Source organism: Pavona decussata, unplaced genomic scaffold (genome assembly GCF_977016875.1).
Source record: "Pavona decussata unplaced genomic scaffold, jaPavDecu1.1 SCAFFOLD_64, whole genome shotgun sequence".
Taxonomy (NCBI): domain Eukaryota; kingdom Metazoa; phylum Cnidaria; class Anthozoa; order Scleractinia; family Agariciidae; genus Pavona; species Pavona decussata.
In genome coordinates, this window is record NW_028145484.1 from 2,191,857 (window position 1) to 2,204,308 (window position 12,452).

General features: G+C 39.1%; 1 protein-coding gene across 3 annotated transcripts; it reads left to right on the plus strand.

Moving 5' to 3' along the window:
- The first annotated feature begins 1,784 nt into the window (after window positions 1-1,784).
- LOC146478406 (uncharacterized) lies at window positions 1,785-4,674 on the plus strand. Of its 3 annotated transcripts, XM_085111954.1 has the most exons (5): window positions 1,785-1,853; window positions 2,954-3,019; window positions 3,162-3,224; window positions 3,677-3,746; window positions 4,247-4,674. In XM_085111954.1, the coding sequence occupies exons 1-5, from the start codon at window positions 1,785-1,787 to the stop codon at window positions 4,588-4,590; spliced, it is 612 nt and encodes a 203-aa protein (XP_084968080.1). In that variant the 3' UTR covers window positions 4,591-4,674. The 3 variants fall into 3 exon arrangements, with proteins under 3 accessions (XP_084968080.1, XP_084968081.1, XP_084968082.1); XM_085111955.1 differs by lacking the exon at window positions 3,162-3,224; XM_085111956.1 differs by lacking the exon at window positions 2,954-3,019.
- The last annotated feature ends 7,778 nt before the right edge of the window (window positions 4,675-12,452 follow it).

Here is a 12,452-nt window from a genome sequence, read left to right on the forward strand (position 1 = left end):
TATTGTAGGTCGTTAGAAATTCAATTGCCTGGCTATTTGTTACCGTATTTGATTTTTCCTTTTAATAAGCGATCGTTTAAAAGAAGTCAACACAGAAGAAACAGCTAGTTGGGACTTGGTAAAGGTTGATCGCGAACACTTAATTAATAGAGGTGACCGTTTAATAGGGGTTAAAATTCTATTAATTAAGGGACGTAATTTTGGGACTTTGACAAGTGGTGCCGCGGCTTTATGCACGTTTGACTGTATATGCTAAAGCGGAAGACTTTTTAAAAAATTCGTCTGATATTAAGATGGAAGTGTCTTGAAGAAGTTAGACGGTTAGCCATGTTTGAATATGAAAATGAAATGTCTAATAAATATGCTAAATCATGACGGGTTTGATCAGTGCTCGTATGTAGCTTTTTGAACAAATCTGAATAAATTTCGAAGAGGAAGCGGTAACAACTTCCCCAGGTTAACGTTAGGTGCTGCCGATATTAGGATCGCGCGTCACCACTATTTCCTCGGTAAAAATGTTGATGTTTCGTATTCGTACAGTTAATTGCCGGATGATCTCGACAAACGCTCAAAGGAAGACAAGGCCAAAGCTAAGAATCATCACTTTTTATCCGGTAACCGGGGTGAAACTTCCCATATGAACAGGGAGGCAAAATTCGTCCCATTAACCGGCCAACCTCTGGTCCTAAATGCCCATGCAGCTCCTAGTGTTTTTCTTCCTATTTTTCCTCAAACAAAAATTGAGCCGCAAAACGGCAACAGCGGCGACAACGTGGCGCAAAGTTCTTTCTCTCGCAGCGTTGCCTGTTAGTTGTCGCCTCTCCGAGGTTAAGAAGAAATAAAACATCTGCAAGGGAACAGGATAGTTAATAGAGAGAACGAAATTTTTTTTACAAACTAGCGAAGGTTCGAGAAAGTCGGTAAAAAATTACGATACAAGAGTTTGGGTGTGAGAAAGCGGCCAAGAAATCGCGAAGTATTAATCGATATTATTCTCCTTTTTTCTGATGCCACGGTATCCAATATTTTCTGTTTTGACATATGTTTATTCGACGTTATTCGACAATCATTCATCGTGCTGTCATAACGTTTGCCTGCCGATACCTTATTAGCAAACATTACAGCAAGGTTTACTCTTGTATTTAGGGTGCAAAACAGTTTCTTTCTGTTTTACATATAACAATTGCTCTTTGGATTGAATAATCCACAGAACAACCTCGGGTATCGTTGCAGAGATTGCTAAACTAACAATTTTTCTTCTTTTCCAGTATATACTATGTTTTCTGATTACCAAATTGAATGCGGTGTATCGGGAAATTCATGTTTTGAAAATGAACAGCCAGGAGTTCTTAATACTCGCCGATATGATTACAAATATAAACCGTTCCAGATGTACAGGATTGTAAAATCCTTTTCTTTAATAACTCTTTCTCCTCAAACAAAATTGAGCCACAAAGCGGCAACAACGACTTTTGAGGAAACAAGGAAGAAAACCGCGTCTGGGATCAGGGTAGGACCATGACTGAAGGGTGAAAAAATTTCGCATTGTGAATTCCTTTACACGAAGGATATCAGATTCAAGACCTTGAAATTGAAAAAAACATGAATGCCTCGTCCTAAGTTATTGCATCATGTCTTAGAATAAACAAAGGCAGTGCTTGTTTCAGTACTTGCCCTAATAAACAATTTCGATTCATATTGGACACGCGTATTTCATGTGGGCCTAATCGGCTTCTATGATCTGTGACTCTACAGAGTTCTAAAATTTCAGCGCTGTCGGAATCATGAAGTTTGTTGTCCTGGTTTGCGCCAACTTGCATTTCTGCCAAGCGGGAAATACTTCTGCAAACCAAGTAAGCTGGATTACAAAAATTCAAGGGCACCCAACAGTTCATTTCGGTGCCGATATCTGTTCAGATGGCCAAGCTAACCGCCTCCGAGAAATTCGGACTTGGTCGCAAAGAACGTCTACAGTTTTTTTCAGTAAAATGCCAGCTCAAAATTTCGTAACCGACTGGAAAACAAATTTCTTTCCTTTTCGAAGGGGCAAATATGACTGTCGTTAAAACCGCGACAAAAGGTCAGCTACCATTTTCTAAAAATCAACAACAGCAAGCAAATTCCGGGAATAAAATGCCGTTTCCTAAAATTTTATACAATTGAAATTTTCAGCGAACTAGGCATCCGAACTTAACATATCAACGAATGTAATAGCTTACATAAATATGCTTTGAAAGGGTACAAAATGATCTACGAGCAAGGAGAAAACATTTCAATTATAAATTTGCTTTAATGCTCTTGTTGCATTGGGTGACCCTGTTTGATTGTTAGACTGTTTCTTTTAATCCAAAAAACTATTTTAAGATTTCTAAGTTCCTGACCTAGTCAGATTACTTTCTCCACTTTGAAACAGTGCTGGCATGAAAAATTTGGCTCGGACTCGACCGTAGAATAAAACTTCCTTCCGTATCTAATTTATGTTGAGCAATCGTCCTGTGAAATTTTTCTTGTCAAACGAAACCTTCAGCATAGTTCAACTCGTCGCTTTCAGTCAATTCATTTCTTTCTACAGTTTGTATTTCAAGCGAAAGCTACAAGTCTTCGCCACCATTTCAGTAAATCGCTTAACTTCTTGTTTCGCTACTTCAGTTGGAAAAATAATAATTTCGCAAAAACGTAGGATGAATGTTGGCGGGGTTATTTATTCAACGCTTGTCTGCCGCACAAACTTGGACTAGCTGAGTTGGTCAAGAAATCCAAAATTAAACCGACTGTTAAAAAAAGGTCGTCGAGAGTTCAGTCTCATTATTAGTTCAGATAATTTCTGTTAGGAGCGCGACTTCAATCGTTGATTTAACGACGCGATCTCATAGTCCTTTGAGCCCCCAGTGGGGCATAGGGCCGCGATAAGAAGGGAATAATTCTTTTTAAACTGGCCTTCTTTGTTTTGCAGCAGAAAGTTTGTGCCACTCCAAACTGCCCCATCAACATCAATGTTCACGGAAATGGAGGCGCAAAGGTAAAGCTGGGAAACTTGTGGTTTAGGCATTATCAGTTTCTTCCATAGTGGAGCCAAATTAAAGTATGTAAAGCTGGCAGCTGTTTTCTGTTACACTAAGTTGCAATTCTCTCACCCATGCATACGAAATATACCATTTCAGGGTGAAAAGGGGGATACTGGAGCAAAAGGAGAAAGCGGAACACCTTGTAAATGTTCTCTACAGGTACGATACGTTAATTACATGTAACATTCTGCATAGCCTTAAACTTGATTTTAGCTAAAAATTCCATGCTGGACTGATTGTGTTTAGTGCAGTTTTCAAGGCAGCTCGGCATCTAAATCATCACGACTTCATTGTTCTTTGAGAGTAATTAAAATGCGGTTGAATCCCAGCCGAAGCAGCAACAATTTCTGGTTCATGATCAGAACGTTAATTCTTGGCAAAGGAATCAGGAGGATTGAACGGGAATCTTTTATTTTCAGGTTTAAGTCCACTGAACTGCAGAGAGGTACAATCCCCAAACTTGGAATTTTAAGTTTCAGTTTAACAAGATTTGCTGAGAGCTATTCATGTCAATTAACTATGATCAATATCATTGACACAATAAACCTCAATGGAATGAAACAGCCAATGTGAAGCAACACCATTTTTCTTTTCTTCTCTTTTCTTTTCAGGATCCAAACAAACCATCTGCTTACATCGAGAGTACCAACAAAGGAGGAACAGCTTATAAGTCCTTAACAGGTAATTACGTATCTCCAGAGCAGATATTTTTCGATTAAAGTATGCTCCTAAACTGAAGCTAAATTTTGAAATCAACTCCAGACCAATTTCTGGGGATTAGAGTTACTTGTTTGCAAGAAAGGGCACTTATCATCTTCAATGATGCCTATCTTGCACAATTTGGAGTTATTATAAGAACTTTGTATTGGAAAGCTTTCAAATAAGCTTAAGTGAAAAAAAATTCTGGGGATTCGCATAAGGATGACACATGCATGACTTCTAAGCAACCGCATAATAGATCGAAAGAGAAAATGTTCAAAACCGCTTGCAGGGCATTTGGATAATTTACGCAGACTGAGGACTTTGAGCGAGCAAACTGAAAATAAAATGATGTTTTTTCGGTGAGACAATCTTATGTTAGGCAACTGAGGATAATGGCTTTGGATCACCATTATTGAACACAAATTAGGGGTAAAATTGACGTCAACAGTAAGCCTTCGTGTTTTTATATTTCTTTTTAGTGATCAAAGACTGGTCTCTTAGCGCTCCTAACACTCACATTGCAGGCGGCATGAAGTACCAAGATGGAAAACTAATTGTACCCATCTCTGGACGGTACTTCATTTACGCTCAAATTTACTACATCAACAATGGAAGAATTTATGTTCGCGTGAACAGCAAAATCATTACCATGACCCAGCCGCTGGTGAAACCAAGAAACAGCCACGGTACTTTGTATGCAGGTGGGGTGTTCAATCTGAAGGCTGGTGACGCCATTACTTTGGATGCGGGAACATGGCCAACCTCCACCGTTAAAGTTTACCTGCACAGCTTTCACTCTTACTTTGGCGCGTTTTTAATTTAAGCAAGTCAATCGTTGCATGACGACAAACAAAAGTCGCAGTTGCAACTGCACCTCAACCTTTATAATAAAACTAAGGGGCTGTAAGGGGCTAGGAGAAATGAGGCGCTCGAGTAATAATGCTGGCGGTTTTGCTTGACATGTTTATTCCAAAGTGATCTCAAATTACTCGCTAGATGCAAGTCTGTCAAACTAAGTTGAAAACTAAATAAAGGAGGATGGTGCAAAATGTGTTGTGGTTTACTGACTGGCAAACAAAGCTTGAAGAGAAGGGTATGGCTAAAACCGACAATGCTGCATTGACCTGAAATCTTTTCCTTTGTTTTTTCAACGGTGTTCCCGATTTTACAAGTGCGGGATCTAAAAAGCTCTACCTATATATCTTGGAAATAAAGGACTCCTTAACCCCCGAATTTTAACTAAAAGCTTTTGAAATACTCTAATTCCGTAGAGCGCAACTAGGGACTTCCTTATTTCAGGTCACAAGAATGGGGGAAGGGGTCTTGTTAGAGAGCGGGGTGGGGTTTGTTTGAAATCTCGAGTTTTACGCAAAACGTTAATAAGCTTTTCTAAAGTTTTACCTCGCGACTAGCTGGAACGCACTAGGAATGGATTGCAACTGTCAGTAATACAATATAATATTTACCTCAACACAATAGAACTTCCTAACATTGAAAAGAACTCAGTTAAAATTCAAGACCAACTGACCATGCTTTGAACCACTTGGGGGGGGGGGGGGGGGGCTTTAATAGATAGAGAGGAGGTGCAGGCTTATAGAGAATTCACCGAATCACAAAAAAGAGCCTCTCGCAATTGTTTACATGCAACAACCGAGCCTCTTGCTGAGGCCAGTAATAAATATAACGACATTTTACACACTCGGTTGTCGCCGAGTCGGTAATTAGTTTTGCTGAAGGTGAATCGTGGAATATGAAAGGCACAGAAGAGCTTTATCAGCGAGGAAAACGGACTCAACTCGGCGTTCTTATTTACACCGTTAAAGACTCTTCCAACAAAACGGTAGTAAAGTTGGGCGTAGATGTAGTACCGTCTGGTGATGGGCACAGTCTGGGAACTAGGGTTACTTTACGCGTATTGTTACATGAAGTCGTCTTAGATTCAAAACAAACATGGGGACCACTGACGACGATTTTCGACGACGCATATGTGAATTGTGTGTTGAAAGTAAATGCAAATGAGGTTTTTCCTGATCAGAACGCCGTTCCTACCAATCGGCTGTTCCCAGCTAGTCCAGACACATTGCGCAATAAGTTGAACGAATTAGAATAAATCTCGAGTTAGATTTAGTTCAAGTAAAAAAACTTTGTTTTCAATTGACGGTTTTCGTTAACGTTGCCGTTATGGTTGCTTAAAGTTCTTAATATTTCGATTCATCCAGTTTTCTTATTGTAAATATTTATTTTTGCCAGAGAAACATCTTCTTGTTGACATCTATCATTTCCCAATTTGCTTTGTTTCTAACTAGCAACTACAGTGAATAATATTTGTACCCAAAGCCGACGAAATTCAGTCGAAGCTGTATTAAGCGATCATCCTCGGGAAATGGCCAAGTGACCGCTTAATTAATACAGGTTAGCATGCAGAACAGGCGTTATCTTTTTCGCGTTTTGCGGGCGAACGAAGGCAAGCGCGAGCTCCTCCCGTCGCGTGTGACTCGCACTTCGCGCTCGCCTTAAAAACGCAAACAAATAACGCCTTTTCTGCAGGCTAAAACACCGTATTTACAAATGGCGGATGCGCGAGAAAAAACTGGCACTAGCCATCAAAATGAGGCGTTTTAGGATAACCAAAAATTAATTTGCCTGCGAGTACAAGCTCACAGAGAGACTATTTAGCTGATAAGCTCTTAAACAGCAAGTTTTTCAGATCGCTGGTTTTATTCCGAACGAGAGAGGTCTATTGTTTTGTGGTCCGTTTCTTGTAGCAATCCTAAATGCAAAATAGACAATCACGGAAACAAATCGGTTAGAGTTTTTGTTTCCGAAGGATTCAACTTTAGAGCGCAGATGGATAGAGATACTACAGAAGTTTGTTTGGTATGTCTTTCGGAATCCGAAGGTGAGATAGGTCTTGAAGGAAACAAAATGAACATATAAAAGGATGCATTTCTAACGAGAGTTGCGTGATCAACTTCATATCGGACGTTCCGAGCGCAAGAGAGACTACAACCATTTGTCTAAACCGCTATAATACCACGAAAAAAAAAAAGACGAAGACAACAACGAAAAGACGTGAAGGATGTGGAGAGAAACGGCTGGACGAATAATTTAAAAAGAAGCAACAGATGAACCAAGACTTGTCTGTTTCGATTCATTTGTATTGTAGCCGTACTGTAAACAACAAGCAGAGAATGCAGTCCCCTCAAAATTCAAAATTTGTTAAATCAATCAAGTCATCAAAATTCAACTGTTTAATAATGGAACAAGCTCAGAAGGAACATTTCTCGTCTGAATGAGAAAATTGTATTTCGTGAAACAGGGACTAGAGAACACAGCATTGTGGCTTTTTAACCGGCATTTCGGTTGAAATCATTAAAGATTCGCATACTTAATTAGGTAATTTGTTAGAATTAGATTATTGTATTTCGCTTTACACTGGGTTCCTAAACTTGCCACTCCTTATAATGCAGTTACAATATAACGCATTTGAGAGTGACATACCTGAATTTCCTTGCAGGATCGTTTTCTTAAAATTGATACCTTACTTCCAGTAGTTCCTCTTGACTTTGGTAACTGCCACATTTTCAATGACTTGCATGAATCTTGGCCAATCTTGCGATGCATGATATCTTTTTTATTTCGGGGGAAAAGCGCCTAAAATGTACCGAAATATTTAAGTCTTGGCTCACATATTGCTTCCTTAGTTAAACTTTTCTTTCAGTAGCTTCCCTCCACCTCCTTTTGCTTTCGTTTTTTAGGCATTAGAGCTGTTCACAATAGTAGGAGTCAGTTTTTGTAGCTTTTGTGATCGGAACTTCCGAGTAGTAATCACCACGCAACCCTCTTTGGAACTGCGTCCGTTTGTAGATTCATTTTCTTTCCTTCGAAACCTGTTTTAATTCCCTTTCCAAAAAATACATTGAATAAACCTTTTTGGCTCCTGCTAGAGTGAAGATCTTTCTAACAACATATTTTCTGTAGACATTACACTCGAAGGTTTGAAACAAACAATCTAACTCAGTTTTTTCCTGTGAGTGTCTAGTTTGCATTTGAGATTGCTACAAGAAGCCAACCAATAAATAATAAACACTAGAACTTGAAGTCGTTCGGACTAAGTGATCAGAAAAACTCAATTTTTAGAAACTCAGCACTTATCGACCCTCTAGAAGCTTACATTCGCTGGAATTTTTTTTTTTTTTGTTTATCCTAAAACGCCTCGTTTTGATACGTAGTGCCAGTCTTTTCCGCGCGTGTCCGCCATTTGTGAATACGCTGTATACAGGCTGACCGCTTAATAAAGGTTACACAGAATATACGTCAAACACAAGCACAATTTGTATAACATTTCATAACTTAGAGCGGCGCTCACAAAATCAATTTACTTGCATGAATAAAATGGTATGATAAAGGAGAATATGGTACAGAAACGCCTCTAGAAACAGACTAATAAAACATAAACACCACGACCCTACGATCCTACAGTAAGTATTGTAAGTCGTTAAAAATTCAGTTGTTTGGCTATTTGTTACCGTATTTGATTTGTTTCCCTTTAATAAGCGACCGTTTAAAAGAAGTCAACACAGAAGAAACAGCTAGTTCAGACTTAGTAAAGGGTGACTGCGAACACTGAATTGATAAAGCAGTAATTAAGGGACGTCATTTTGGGACTTTGACAACTGGTGCCGCGGCTTAATGCACGTCAGACTATATATGCTAAAGAGGAAGACTTTATTTAAAATTTGTCTGATCTTAAGTTGGAAGTGTCTTGAAGAAGTTAGAAGGTTAGCCATGTTTGAATATGAAAATGAAATGTCTAATAAATATGCTAAACCATGACGGGTTTGATCAGTGCTAGTAGCTTTTGAACAAATCTGAATAAAACATTTCGAACAGGAAGCGGTAACAACTTCCCTACGTTAACGTGCTGCCCACGATATTACGTCCTGGTTAAGCACCACGTTTACGACAAATGCAAACGTGATTTTCGCGTTTATGTTTTTCTGGAAAGAGTACATAGAAAAGAATAATGCAAAATAATTCTGGCCTTTGGTGCTAACGCAAAACTGAAAACAGCGAGTGGCAACTATAGGATAAACATTGTCACGTGGTCATTTCTGCCGTCTGCCGTTTGCCGTAAAAGACGTCCGCTAATTTCGAATGGACTAACCGAAACCTTTATCGACCTAACTATGAAAAAAAAAAAGACCTATAAAATTATCAGATACAGGAAATCCCATCCGTTAACTATTATTGAATAACATATCATTAATGCCCCGTCATAAGACATACATCATACTTTAGAAATGGCATACACATGTCTTGTTTTTTCTTGCCAGTCTAATAGAATTTCCCAATAGCAAAAATAATTTCCTTCGGGTTTCATTTAACGTTTTCATTCAACAGAGTCAATTTAAGAGTCATTGCCTGAGAAAACCAGGCAGAGGTGAAAGATGGGGGTCGGCCGATTTCCTTCAAACTTTCACCATTTAAGAGCTACTGACTGTAAATATCAAAAATCCCACGACAAAGAGGAAATTTCAGATTTCATTTTATTTCACATAAATGTTCCCTTTGGTGAACTATTTTCAAAAATCACAATTAAAAGTTCCACCGCTCTTTCCTTTTTCTAAAAATTAGGAAAGGAATTAGGAAAGCGAAGCATCCAGAAGAAAAAGTGTGCAGGGTATTTTGACTAGTTCGATGGCTCGCTGTCACGATTACCGTCACGCCAATCACATAACTAAAACCATGCACTCATCTAAAGCTTACGTTTTTTTGCTCTCAACGACAAATCTCGAAGGCAGGTATTTAATATTTCAGTTCCTTTACAATACCACGTCATTATTTCAAATTTTGCAAGTAGTAAATATTAGAAACCGATCTCGATCTACATGATAAATTTTGCCGACATAGGCGTCGTCCACACGTATCCGGAAATTTGTGAAAACGCAAATTTTTTTTTACGAATACGGCTTGCGTCCACACGTATCCAGCGTATTTTCCGGCCGTATCCGGAAATTTTTGAAAACGCTCTCCAGAGTGGAAATTTTTTTATCCGATACGAATACGTATACGTGTGGACGGTCGTATCCGGAAATTTTTGAATACGCTTTCGTCATTCTCTTGGATCCAGTCTTCACGGCGAGTATTATAAACAAACATGGCGTACAGCAAGCCGGGTTGTAGCTTCTTTGTTAGTTGCTCTGATTTCTAGTTTGATATCATGCGTTCAGATAAATGCAGCTGTGATAAATTTACACAACCAATACATTAGAGATCGACAGGATGTTTTGATATTGTTATTCTGGATTCGACCAAGACGGACAAGCGCATAGTGGGGCAATTTTATCAGTGGCACAACGCTCGAAGAAGAATGGAGAGAGAATTTTAGAGCTGCGAACTAGAGCAAATCAGAAAATTTCCGGATACAATCGGATACGTGTGGACGGCTAAAAACGATTCGAATACGCTGCGTGTGGACGCGAAAATTTTCGCATCCGCAAAAAAATATTTGCGGAAAAAAAAATTTCCGGATACGTGTGGACATGGCCATATTTTAAGAGCCCGTCACAAACGTTGATATCGCACTATACAAACTTCCTGTCAAATCTCGCCAAATTAACTATTAAACTCTTGCTATCTACATCAAAAAAATATTTCAAAAGATAAATGGCTCATCTTCAAGACATCTACCAACTTTCTGTGTCGATTTATAGAGTTGAAACACAACAACAACGTATTCACATACCGCACAGGCAATCACGGGTTAATTAAATTTATCCGAAAATACAAAAAGAGCTTTGTACTCTACGTGCTGTAATTAGTATTTGTTTTATCTACTCAATGACAGAGGGCTTACCTCACTTTCTTAACTGTTTGACTGTAAAGTTATATTATAAAGCGACAAGATTATTTGCATTTCTACTAAAGAATATACTATCCATAATCGAATCCTGAAGGAACTAATTATAGAACAGGAATACTCTGACTGATTGTCTCACCACTAAACAGGAACGTATTCGTTTCCTTTGGTCGATTTTATGACTCTTGCACTGCTGAAAATCCGTTAGTTATGCATATCTGCAGGTTAAATCAGCACATGGCACGGTCGTTTTCATTTGATGCCGTTAGTGATTACATGTACCGTGACACAAAGATCACTTCCGGTAGCGCGGGGGAATACAACTAAACTAAGCTAAGTTTCCTTCCACTAGTGAACTAAACCCTAACTGAAAAAACGCATGATGTCGTACCTGTTATTTTATCTTTCACTTTGATCCCCTGTTCTCTTCTTTTGTTCCTTTAATTACGGGCTCAGTAAACGGAAGTAATGGGAACTAAGGTGGAGGGGGGAATATGAGCGGGTGTTTCTTGTTATTGAGCCTTATTTATGGAAGAATTTTGAGTTTCTTTCCGAGTTTCGTATTGAAGTCTCTAGTTCGAAGTTCTCTGATACGTAACTGAAGAAGTCCAAGTCAGTTCCAGGCCTGTGCCGTTCTTCACCATGGCGCAGATATTACCCTGGTCATTTTCTATGGTTGTTCAAGCAAGAGCCGTGAAAGGATCTCTTGCCGGGCCTCGCAGCCGTTCTGTGTCTCGTCACGTAACGCTCTATTTGCTTCTTCTTGAGATTTCTGGATGTCGTCATCCACGGGATGATATTTATACCCTCGCGGGTTTTTGTCGCAAGCAAGACGCGAAAAGAAGGAACTGGTTTGCTGCGCTGTGAGAAATTCCGAAGTTTTAAAGAGAAGTTTCCCATTCGCAACACCAGACGCCTCATTTCCTTAGCTACGTACCACTTTCGGATATTTGCGGTCTTGAAAGTTATCAATACATAAATACCCACCACCAACACCCCCCATTCCCCGTTCCGACCGCCTCCTAAATATAATTTTTCAGTTCAAATAGAGCCTGAGTTTTAAGGTTTCCATTCAATCAAGAATTGGAGACCATCAAAAGAATCGGTCAGTTTAAAACAGATGCTCGAAATTACTAAAAACGTTGTTCATAAGATGCTCCAAAATCTTGTATGATTTTTTTATTTTTTCTTTAAAACCTTAAAAAGCTCCTACAAACTTTAAGAAGTTGCTAAGTACTCAACTAAACAAAGGTTTATTTTATTTCACTGTTTTTTGGCTCCTGAGCTGTTCATGACTTGCTAAAACGAGATACATTTTCTCATTCAAGACCAATTGCCAAATATGCCCACAACTATGACCCCCATCCCCTTCCAATCGAATTGTTACTCGATTTTTGGCCCTAACTTCTCCAATAACAAAAGAACAAACAAAAGCCAATAAAATAACAAATCAAACCCGACAATTTTCGACAAGCAACTGCAAAAAAAGCAGTGCTCCACCATACCCTAGCCAACCCCGCCTCGCCCCACCCTCCCCCCTCCCACACAACCACCACTTTACTTTACTTAATTAAAGGGAAAAAAGAGAACAAAAGATCAAAATGAAAGATGAAATAACAGATACGTGGAATTTTAACTCAAAAAATGATTTTTCAGTTAGGGTTTAGTTCACTGGTGGAAGGAAACTTAGCTACCGGAAGTGATCTTTGTGTCACGCTAATCACAAACGGCATCAGATGAAAACGACCGTGCCATGTGCTGATTTAACCTGCAGATAAGCATAACTAACGGATTTTCAGCAGTGTTGAATGGGGTTCAAGAGT